At 52.2% G+C, this 11,008-nt stretch overlaps 1 protein-coding gene and 1 long non-coding RNA gene across 6 annotated transcripts; one reads left to right on the top strand and one right to left on the bottom strand.

Annotated features, from left to right (window-relative positions):
• On the bottom strand, positions 1 to 5,060 carry Gm39000. 3 transcript variants are annotated; one of them, XR_003946763.1, is made up of 3 exons: positions 4,531 to 5,060; positions 2,582 to 3,598; positions 1 to 1,541 (listed from the first exon to the last, which is right to left on the bottom strand). It is a non-coding gene; the product is annotated as a predicted gene, 39000 (long non-coding RNA). The 3 variants fall into 3 exon arrangements; XR_003946764.1 differs by having other exon boundaries at positions 4,757 to 4,878; XR_882051.2 differs by lacking the exon at positions 4,531 to 5,060 and adding an exon at positions 3,940 to 4,488.
• On the top strand, positions 1,346 to 10,520 carry Vsig10l (V-set and immunoglobulin domain containing 10 like). Of its 3 annotated transcripts, none has more exons than XR_391405.4 (10): positions 1,346 to 1,773; positions 1,861 to 2,676; positions 3,307 to 3,600; positions 3,722 to 4,006; positions 4,867 to 5,121; positions 5,928 to 6,206; positions 6,556 to 6,751; positions 7,157 to 7,270; positions 7,461 to 7,615; positions 9,302 to 10,520. XR_391405.4 is itself a non-coding variant. In NM_001368881.1 (10 exons), exons 1-10 carry the CDS (start codon positions 1,734 to 1,736, stop codon positions 9,371 to 9,373), a joined length of 2,607 nt encoding a protein of 868 aa, NP_001355810.1. In that variant the 5' UTR covers positions 1,652 to 1,733; the 3' UTR covers positions 9,374 to 10,515. The 3 variants fall into 3 exon arrangements, 2 of the variants coding, with proteins under 2 accessions (NP_001355810.1, NP_001277245.1); NM_001368881.1 differs by having other exon boundaries at positions 1,652 to 1,773; positions 6,455 to 6,751; positions 9,302 to 10,515; NM_001290316.2 differs by having other exon boundaries at positions 1,652 to 1,773; positions 2,167 to 2,676; positions 6,455 to 6,751; positions 9,302 to 10,515.
• Positions 10,521 to 11,008: the final 488 nt, after the last annotated feature.

Below are 11,008 nucleotides of genomic sequence, written 5' to 3' on the forward strand. Positions count from 1 at the left end.
GACTCTGTGCTTTATTTTATTTTACTTCATTTTATCTTAGAGAAAGAACATGAAGACAGGTGAGTAGGGGGTTGGGAAAGATCTAGAAGGAGTTAGGGGACAAGAAAAGATATGATCAAAACATGTTAAATTCTCAAAGAATAAACTAAAATAGTATTATTATTCATTTACTTCTATTTTCTTAGAGTCTCCATGCTGTCCTGGTTGTCCTGGAACTCCCTATGTAGACCAGGATAGCCTTGAACTCAGAGATCCTCCTGCCTCTGCCTCCCAAGTGCTGGGGTTAAAGGTGTGTGCCACTATGCCCAGCAAAACATTATTTTCCTCAAAAGGTTTTCTGACATAGCACTTCTGAGCTATATATGATAATATATGGAGCATGCTCAATGCCTTCTGACCATGCCTTCCACCAGCACGGAAAGCACTAGGTCTCAGAGGTTCAGAGCTGAGCAGAGGCCTAAAGCCTACCTAGCAAGGGGTGATAAGAAAACGTTCTGACGGACTGAAGCAATCTGACCAGCCTTAACCTAAGTCCAGCCTCTCTTGCTGGCTCTGCAACCTCTCATGGGAAATTTGGCTTTTCTGCATCCTCATTGGTCTGTGAAGTGAGGATCAAACATTCTGCTCAGAGGACACTGAGAAAAAAGAAATCAGCCTGATAATAATGTGCTGGTAGGATTTAGCATAGTTCCTGGCTGAGCTGAAGTTGTCATTATTATGGCTGTTAATGAGGTGAGACCTGAAGGACCAGTTGTGAGGTGGCCAGATTGGAGAGGGAAAACGCATTCCAGGTAAAGAGAAGAATGCTGGCAAGGGCTGGGAGGTTAGATGGCATCAGAAGAGCGGCATGTTCAGGAGGGTAAGACATAGTGCAGAGAAGTGGGTGAGGCCAGTAAGGATGTCTGCAGAGGATGCTGTGAAGCCAAGCAAGGCTGGGATATGGAGGGAGGGATCTGCTGGCCAGGGAGGGGACTTACAGAGTAGGAGGTTACAGAAAGTGTGTGTGGGGGGGAAGGGGGTTGCAGATGAAAAGGGTAAGGTCTGAGCAGTGGGTACAAGAGGAGAAAATGGGAAGAGATCTAGGTAGTATTCAGAGATTGGTAGCAGTGCTGGGTAGGGGGGACAGTGGGAAGCCTCCGCAGGCTTTGCATAGGTGATCCTGAAAGTATGGGTCAGAGGGAGATGCTGAGTTCATCAGGTATTGAACAATGGAAACTGATTTCTAAGTATCAGGGTAGATGGCTTTGATAGAGACAGCAACTGGAGACTTGGTTCCGAGGATCATAAGGAGTCACAGAAGGATCTGGAGAAGAGGGCAGGGTCAGAGAAAAGACTGCAGGTCAGACAGTAGACAGCAGAAGGCTGGGAAGCAAGACACCTGGGCCAGGTGGGGACACAGGAGGGGCTCTGACTTCACAGACACGCCTGAAGGAAGTCTTCCTGCGTGGTCCCCACAGGCTTGCTGCTTGGTCCCAGCTGGGAGTTCACCTTGCCCTGGGGGTGAGGAGTGGAGGTTCAGCCTGGGCTTCTCCATACAACCTCTGATGAAGACAAGAAGGGTGGAGCGGGCCACTCAGCCACCATATCATGCCAGGGGACCCTGGCACCTCCCACATTTGTCTCCTTTCTCCACCCAGGAAGCTAAGCAACCATTCCTGCTGGACTTGTCAGACCTGGGACAATGCAAGCTGTGGATCTCTGTGTAGTGTCCTCTCTGGAGTGTGACCATCACCATGGGCCTCTCGTGGGCTCTGCTGCCCTTCCTACTCCTGGGTAAGTTCCCTGTGCCCCTCTCCTCCCCAGCAGCCCACTCCCTGGCAGTCTCTCTCAATGCTCTCCCCTCCCTCCTCTCCTCTGCAGCCTTCAGAGCTGAGCTCCTTGCCCTCCAGCCAGCTTTGGGCTCTCAGCCACCCTCTGCCTCCTCCTCACACTCCATGGGCTCCTCTCGGGACTTTGTTTCAAACGTCTCCTCCAGCCAGCACCCCCAGCCGCCAGGTTCAGAAGCCTCTGCTGGAATCCCTGATTCCAACCGGTTTCCTCAGGGGCTGAATTCAAGCCATGTGCCTGGATTATTCAGGACCAATGTTTCCGCTGAGGAACAGTATCTCAGCCCTGATGTCACCTCCTCTGAAACCCCTCCTTCCAGAGTGTCTCTTGATGGTTTAGATTCTCAAGATCCTGACAAAGACTCTGGGCTTCCCTTCCTCGTCAAGACTCCAGCTTCACAAATATCAGTTCAAACTCCAGACACCAAAGTACCTACCAAGGCCTCAGGTTCAAAGCTATCCCTGGAGCATCACAACCTTGAACCTGGATCCAAAATTTCTTCAGAGATTTACCAAGCTGCAAGCTTTCCTCAGCAAGTGGGGGGACCCCTGGCTGTGCTAGTGGGAACCACCATCAGGCTCCCCTTGACCCCGGTCCCCAGCTCCAGTCCCCCTGCTCCTCTGGTGGTCTGGCGCCGGGGTTCCAAGGTATTGGCAGCTGGGGGTCTGGGGTCACAGGCTCCACTAATTAGTCTGGACCCCATGCATCAAGCCCGCCTGAGATTTGACCAGATTCGAGGGGGTCTGGAACTCACCTCTGCCCGGCTGGATGATGCAGGGGTGTACACAGTTGAGGTCATCAGGGGAGGAGTCTCCCAGCAGATTCGAGAGTTTGTGGTGGGTGTATTTGGTAAGTGGGGTCCGAGGTCCAGAGTGCAGGCTGCCGAGTGCCTGCTCTCCTCGCAGACCTCTGGACAAGTCTGTGCTGTGTGAATATGCTTCCTTCCTAGAAGAAAGAGCCTGTGGGTGGGGATAAGAGCAAAGGCAGGGACCAGAGCTCACCTTGTCTGAAGGAGGAGGTCTAAGCTGGACTCTTAGGTCTGAGAGAGGCCTGGACCTCACTTAGGTGTGACGGGGGAGGGCTAGGGCCTGAATCCGTGGGACCGAGGGAATTAAGACTGGGGTTTGGACTCAGGTCTGAAGGAGGAGGATTGAAGTCTGAACCCCTGGGTTTGAGGGAAGAGGGGGTGGGTCTTGACCTCAGAGTCTGAAGGAGGGCTGGAGTCTGGAGTCCTCAGACTGATGGAATAAGATTGGGGTTTGGACACCTAAGTTTGCGGGCTGAGGTATGCACCTCTGGGTCCAAGGGAGGAGGGCTGGGGTCTATATCCCTGGATCAGAGGAAGAAGGACTGAGAGCTCTGATTCTGGGTGCAGTGAGAGGAGAGAGGAAGGACTGAAGAGGCAGAGACTTATGGCCCAGGGAGGGAGTTCTGGTGTATGGGCTCTCCAACTCATCAAAGACTGTTCTGGATCTCCAGAGCCCTTGCCCCAGTTGTCAGTACAGCCCAGGGCGCCAGAGACAGAAGAAGGAGCAGCCGAGCTGCGGCTAAGCTGCGTGGGGTGGAACCCAGGTAGCGGGAAGCTGAGCTGGAGTAGAGACGGACGAGCCCTGGGCACCTCAGACCCTGAAGGCGCAGAGCCACCTCGCATCCGCACAGAACGGGACCAGCTGCTCATCTCACGTCCGGTACGCAGCGACCACGCCCGGTACACTTGCCAGGTCCGAAGCCCCTTTGGCCACACCGAAGCTGCAGCTGACGTCAGTGTTTTCTGTGAGTAGGAGAATGTCACCTGAGGATTCGAGTCTTGAATCCCCGGGGAGAAGTGAGCCCAATGTCTGTGAGTTCTTTAACAGTCCAACCCCTTTTTTTTGTCCCCAACCCCACACCCAAGACGGCCCGGACGCTCCTGTCATTAGGGTCTCCTCGGACCGGGATGCCAGTCCTGCGCTCTACGTCACTGCGGGCAGCAATGTGACCTTGCATTGCTCGGCCCCCTCGCGGCCGCCCGCGGACATCGCGTGGAGTCTGGCAGACCCCACAGAGGCCGCAGTGCCTGCGGGGCCTCGCCTCCTGCTGCCCGCTGTGGGGCCAGGCCATGGCGGCGCTTACGCCTGCATCGCCGCGAACCCTCGCACTGGCCACCGCCGGCGTTCAGTGTTCAACCTCACTGTGGCGGGTAAGAGCAGTAGGGGCCGTCCAGCAGCAGAAGAGGGGAAGCACATGGAGTCCTGGGTGTCAGCAAAGAGAAGAGACAGCGAGGGGGCGTGCCCTTCAGGGAGGGAGGCGCCAATAAGGAGGAGCTAGGGCAGCTACCGGTGGGCGTGGCTGTTGGAGAAGATGCCAAGCTAGCTGTGAAGATTAGGGAAATAGCTGCTGATGGACGTGGCTGCCAGGAAAGGGAGGAGCTAGCAAGCAGTTTGTGAGAAAACCTCAAGTAAGCAAGGCCACCAGGGAAAGAGTGAAGCTAGCAAGGAAGGTACAGGGACCTTCATAGGTGAGGTGGGACATCATCAGGGCGGAGCAGAGGCGTAATTATAGGGCGGGACAAGGGGCGGGTCTAGCCTGGAGGAGGGAAGACAATTTAGGTGGGCGTGGACTGTAGGAGGAGGGCTATCTGAGGGTAGAACACTCCCCAATTGCTAATGGACAGAGCAAACAAAGTCCCGTGCATAGGGCGGGGCCGATGGGTTTGCAGATTACCGGTGGAAGAGGTGAAGGTGTCAAGAAGATGGGGAAGAACCAGCTGGAGCCAAGGGTGGGTGGTCCTGGGGAAGGATTCTCAATCCAGTGAGCAGCAGAGTTAAATTGAAGAGCGAGTTTTGAAAGAGAAAGGACTAGTCAGCCTCGTAGGCTAGTAAGTAGGGTCCGTGAGCGTGGAAGGGAGGGAGTCACAAAGAGGCCAGACCACGCAGGAGGATAGAGCTACCTAGGAAAAGAGGCGGAGCGAAACCTGGAGGAGAAGTGGAGCATCCTGTGTAGAGGCAGGATAGGGGAAGATGGAAGGGCTAAGGCTGGAAAGTCTTTCGTCGGTTGCAGATCTGCCCCCCGGAGCCCCACAATGCTCAGTTGAAGGAGGTCCTGTGGACCGCAGCCTCCGCTTTCGCTGCTCCTGGCCTGGCGGGGTCCCTGCCGCCTCCCTGCAGTTCCAGGGTCTTCCCGAAGGCGTCCGAGCGGGACCGGTGCCATCTACGCTCCTGGTGACTGTCCCCGCCCGCCCGGAGCTCAGCGGCGTCGCCGTCACCTGCCTGGCCCGCCACCTGGTGGCCACACGTACATGCACGATCATCCCGGGTGAGAGGGGCTGGGCCTCCTTACTGTCTGTAAGGGAAGTGGAAGACTTTTCCTTTGCTCCTTTGCGGTTTAAGGAAAAGGCCAGAGAGAACTTTACTCATTTTAGGAAAGCCAAACGTAACTTTCTTTGGGCATTGGTTCTCTCCTTCCATCATGTAAGTCTCAGGGCTTGAACTCAGGTCGTCGGGCTCCGTGGCAATTGCCTTTATCTGCTGAACTACCTCCTGAAACTTCGGACATCACTGTCTTTGAACCTAGAGCAGAAACAAGGTTTTGTCCTACACTTCTGGGTGGGAAGACAGCAGGAACGGGGCATTTCTGAGACCAAACCCCTGGTCTCAGAAAGAGGACGAAAGAGAGAGAGAGAGAGAGAGAGAGAGAGAGAGGAGCTAATGATTATGAGTCTCCCAGTCTAGAGTCCTATGACATGTGACCAAAAGCGAATGAATGAATGGGGTGAGTGAGATGCTCAGAGGGGAAAGGTACTTGCCACCAAGCCTGATGGCCTAGGTTTGATCCTCAGAACCCTGGTAGTGAAAGACTAGAACCAACTCCCAGAAACCAACTCCCATGTCCTCTGATCACTGCATACTTTCAGTGGCAGATGCACACACAATAATGAAATGTTTTAAAAAGCTGTCAAGAAAATGAATGAATGAATGAATGAATGAATGAATGAACAGATCTTCATCTGGTCACAGAGGAGGGGGCATTTGCTACTTTTTGCCTTAACAAAGGACTCAGGACTTGGCTATTCATATCCAGTAAGGTCTTGTCTCTCTTAACTGGACTTCTCCCACCAACAGAAGCCCCCCAGGAAGTGCTGCTCCAGCCCATAGTAGAGGAGACACAGCCAGGGGATGTGGTGGTGGCACTGGAGGTCACCGGCTGTCCCCCACCCTCAAGAGCATCCTGGGCTCGGCAAGGACGGCCCCTGGCTCCAGGTGGTGGGGGCCGACTACAGCTTAGCCAGGATGGCCGAAAGCTCCTCATCAACAACTTCAGCCTGGATTGGGACCTGGGGAATTATTCTGTGCTGTGCAGCAGCGCACTGGGTGCTGGGGGCAACCAGATCACCCTCACAGGTAAGCTCTACCCAAACCAAGAACATGGATGTTCAGAAACCAGCCCTCTTCCCTCAGACCCAGGTGTCCAGGCTCTAATCACCCTCTCTCAGGTCCAGGGGTTCAGACCCAGGCCCCTTCCCTTGGACCCAGGTATCCAAGCATCCTTTCCCAGATCCAGGGGTCCAGATCACAACCTTCCTCTTCCAGGCCAGCCCTCCTCCCTGTCTCTCATCAGATCCTCAGCATCCGCCATCGTTCCTTCCCAGGGCCCTCTATTTCTTCCTGGAGGCTGCAGAGAGCCCAGGAAGCTGCAGTGCTCACCTGGGATGTAGAGCGAGGCACTCTCCTCACTGGCTTTCACATCCAGGCATGGACAGATAGCTCTGAAGTGGACAGAGTCACCATGAGTAGAGACTGGGTCTCCCTGCTCATTCTGGGCCCTCAGGAGCGATCAGCCATAGTGCCACTCCCTCCTCGGAACCCTGGGACCTGGGCTTTTCGCATCTTGCCCATCTTGGGGTCTCTGCCAGGGACCCCATCCCAAAGCCGAGTCTACCAGGCAGGTAAGTTGAGTTGTGGTACCTTGTCCTGCATCTCTCATCTGACCAGCCATTCTTAGTCTTTTGAATCAGACCCTTTTCTTCTGTTAGTCTTGTGGGGGCTTCTGTGACAGCATCCCAGCACCTAGTTGTCTTGAATCAACAAGTATCTATACTCTCATGTCTTTTCAAATTTTATTTGATTATTAATTTATTTACGTGTGGATGTACGTGTGTTATGATGTGTGTCTATGGCGTTCCGAGAAAAACTCAAGGGAGACAGTGCTCCTCTTTTGTCATGAGAGTCCCAGGGGTTGAACTCAGAGTCAATGAATCTTCTCAGGAAGGGTGAGTTGGGGGCTTAGACAACTGTAAGAGCGAGCATCCCTGGGACCTGTTCCCTGCCTCCCTTTGGTGTGTGTCTTCCAGGCTCTGACCTGAGTCCAGGGGCCATCGCTGGCATCGTCCTTGGCTCCCTATTGGGCTTGGCGCTGCTGGCTGGCCTTCTCATCCTATGTATCTGCTGCCTGAGGCGTTACCCAGGTAAGAGAGGGGCCTGGGAAGATGCAACTGGGGCCAACTGGGAGTTTCCCTAGGCAGACGCTGAGCCATGGGCTAGCCAGTGCATTAAATAACAGTCCCACCTCGCCATCACCCTCTGAGACCACCTTCTCTTCCTACTGACCAGAGCAGCACGTAGGAGCAATCATGTGTTTCTGTCCTTCTCTTACAGGAAGGGCTTCTGTGAAGAAGCAGCACTCGCTGACCTTGGCTCCCGTGCTCACCCCACCAGCAAAAAAGATACAGAGTTTGACCCCAGTGCAGACCCCACGGCCCCTTCCCATCAAAACCAAGATGCAGAGCCCTCACCCAGCCAAGGCCCAACAAGTGAGCGTGGGTGTCGTTGCCTCCCACTGTGCGGGACAAGTAGCTTCTTGGGAGAAAGGGATGTTCTAATGTTTCTAATGTCTTTCTCCTGGTTTTTCTTTATGACTTACAAAGTATCCTAATTAGGGTTACTATTGCTATGATTAAATACCCCCAGAGCAGCTTGGAGAGAGGAAAGGGTTTTATCTGGCTTACACTTTCACGTCACAGTTCTCCATCAAGGAAGTCAGGGCAGGAACTCAAACAGGGCAGGAGGTGAGGCCATGGAGAGTGCTGCTTGCCGACTTGCTCAGCCTGCTTTCTTATAGGACCCAGGACCACCAGGCTAGAGGTAGTCTCTCCCACAGTGGACCGGGTCCTCCCATATCAAGTACTAATTAAGAAGCTGCCCTACAGGCACGCCTGCAGCCCTAGCTTATGAAAAGATTTTCTCAATCGAGGTTCCCATCTCTCAGACGACTCAAGTCTGTGCCAAGGTGGCATAAAACTAGCCAACACACACAGGTCAATAACCCTTACTGTACTTACGTATCATTTGATTGTTTGACAACAGGGCTTTACTATGTATCATAGGCTACATGACTAGGAAGCTTCCTACCTCTGCCTCTTATGTTCAGTAGACATCACATCTGGCTTATGTGCATCTGAGGGAGGGACCTGGGACCTGTATATTCTAGGCAGATACTCTACCAACTGAGTAACAACCCTAGCCCCTCATGGTTTTTTGTTTGTTTGTTTGTTTGTTGTTTGTTTGTTTTGAATACCAGTAGTTGGACTTCTTGCCCAGCCCTTATGTTTACTAAAAGAATAATACATTCTAATTTATCTTCCCAAGGAGAGTGAGATGCGACTTCTGTTTCCTGTAGAAGTTAGTTCAGACTTCAATTTTTAAACTCTGAGGTGGATGGAATTTCCTTGTTTTCCCATACAAGTTGAGCTGTTGGGTGCTTTAACTCCCAGGGTGACTGAACAGTTTTTCACTGGTACACAAAGGGTCCATACCTGTACTCATAGCACTAGGGAGGCTAAAGCAGGAGGATTGCTGCCCATTCAAGGTCACCTTGGGTGTTATAACAGGACTGTCTCAGAAACGCAAAACAAAAGAACAAACAAACAAAAAACAAATAAGAAAGAGAGAAGGGAAAAGGTAAGGGGTAGAGAAGGGGAAGGAGAAGGAACTCAGCTAGTTTCCTGTAAGATAGATTGATTGATTTTAATGTTTTTTTTCGAGATAGGGTTTCTCTGTATAGCTCTGGCTGTCCTGGAATTCACTTTGTAGACCAGGCTGGCCTCGAACTCAGAAATCCGCCTGCCTCTGCCTCCCGAGTGCTGGGATTAAAGGCATGAGCCACCACGCCCAGCTAAGATTTATTTTTATTTTATCTGTGAAAGTGTTTGGCCTGCATGTGTGACTGTGTACTGCAAACATGTAGTTCTCCCAGAGGCCAGAAGAGGGCGGCAGATTCCCCCAAACTGGAATCACAGAGAGTCATGAGCTGCCAGGTAGATACTGGGAATTGAACCCCAGTCCTCAGTAAGAGCAATATGTGCTCTTAACCGCTAAACCATCTCTCTAGTCCCTCAGTTAGCGTCTGAAAGGCTCCGGCTATATATAGGTTAAGTGGGCATGTCATTTTGTACCCAGGATACTCCCTGAAGTCACCTCCTACTCTGCCTCTCTTGCAGGTCATCAGCCCCAGTCCAACTCTCTGTCCAGGTGGCAGCCCATGGACTGTTCGGGCAGCCACCCAGGTGTGACAAAAGCCAGTGGCCCACTCTCCATGAAGTGTTCGGAGTACAACATCCTGCTTTGGTCCAGCAGCATGGAGCTTCGTATGCCTGAGGACTGGACCCTAAGAGTGAGGCTTCCTGTCTCCCACTTGTCTCAGAAGACACAGACTGTCCTTTTGCATCTGAGGGCACCAATGTGACTCTGGGACTAGGAGAGCCACCTGCAGACGGATGAATGTGGTTGGCACAAACTCAGAAGCCTCATGTAGGGCTTTCAGCTCCAAGCTGGAAGGGGAGCCTGGCCACAGTGTCTGCAAAGGTTGCTACCTTCTCCTGCCCCAGGCCACGTCCCCTCAGCCTCCAGAGACTCTCATCCATCATCTAACACATCAGTGTCCCATACCCGGCTCCCTCCCCATCTCTTGATTTCCTTTTTTGCTGTTTTATTTGACTCGGAATCGCATGTAGCCCAGGCTAGCTTTAGACTCCCTAGATAGCCCAGACTGGCCCTGAACCCGTGTCTCTCCTGACCCAGTCCCACAAGTGCTGGAATTCAGGCAAGACCCACCTCACCCACTGCTTTCTGTTTCTTTCTTTCCTCCTGCTTGTTTGTTTGTTTGTTTGTTTGTTTGTTTGTTTTGGGAAAAGGATCCCATAACACAGACCTTGCTGTGTTCACTGTTACAGACAATTTTCAGTCTCCTGCCTCAGCTTCCTGGGAGCTGAGATGACAGCCATGTACACCATGACTACTCACTGTCCCCTCTAAATTTTTCTGTGGGCTGTACATAGTGTTTCAACATCCTTCAGTCGGTGCGTTTTAACCCTTGGGCCTGTGGTTTGGCCTCTGTCAACCCCTGTGACTTCTCTTCCATAAGCCTTCTGCCAACCACACACACATACCCTCCAGCTATTTGTCCCTAGAGTTTGCTCTGCCTGGACACTTCTCTTTCCCATGTCATTGATTTATCAAGGCTTGAAGTAGCCATTACCACATTAGACGGACTTCCCCCTCTCCCCAGCTTCCTCTCATCCCATGAGTGTGTAACGATGGATATCGATAACTTTCCCTCTCTGAACTGAGAGCTCAGTGAGGCGCACACCACACATATACCAGCAGAAACATAGCCTGGCATATAGCAGGCACTCAATAAATACTCGTGGACTGATGAAATGTGCTAGTGCCTGCAAAGGGCTACTGGTGTTGCTCCTATCCTTGGCAAGATATATCTTCCTTTTCCAACAAGAGTTCCAATAGGAAATTTAGAGTTACAAGAGTGAGGATTCTTATGGCTGCAAGCAACAGACATCGGGCATCATATAGTGCAGGGTAACACAAGCACTTGGGAGGTTGAACTAGGAAGATCGCATACTTAGGCCAGAGTCTCCCAGGGAGACCTTTCTCAAAACATTAAGGATGTTTCCATAGTAGAGCAGCTGCCTAGAATCCCCCAGTGAGGGGGTGAGAGTGTGGCTCAGTGGTAGAGCCCCTGCCTAGAATCTCACGGTGAGGGGCTGGGGCGTGGCTCAGTGGTAGAGCTTCAGCCTAGAATCTCATAGTGAGGACTGAGTTCAATCCCTAGTACTGTATATACAAAAGGGGAGGAAAAAAAATCAAGATTTTGTGTCTTTTTTTTTTTTTTAATCACTGCCAACAGAAAG

This window comes from Mus musculus, chromosome 7 (assembly GCF_000001635.26).
Source record: "Mus musculus strain C57BL/6J chromosome 7, GRCm38.p6 C57BL/6J".
NCBI lineage: Eukaryota > Metazoa > Chordata > Mammalia > Rodentia > Muridae > Mus > Mus musculus.

Bases quoted from the DNA above. Each gene is read 5' to 3' on its own strand.
- Vsig10l (NM_001368881.1), top strand. From the start codon at position 1,734: ATGGGCCTCTCGTGGGCTCTGCTGCCCTTCCTACTCCTGG. The intron at 2,677-3,306 runs GTAAGTGGGGTC...CTGGATCTCCAG, and splicing joins GTTTGTGGTGGGTGTATTTG to AGCCCTTGCCCCAGTTGTCA. The intron at 5,122-5,927 runs GTGAGAGGGGCT...TCCCACCAACAG, and splicing joins TACATGCACGATCATCCCGG to AAGCCCCCCAGGAAGTGCTG.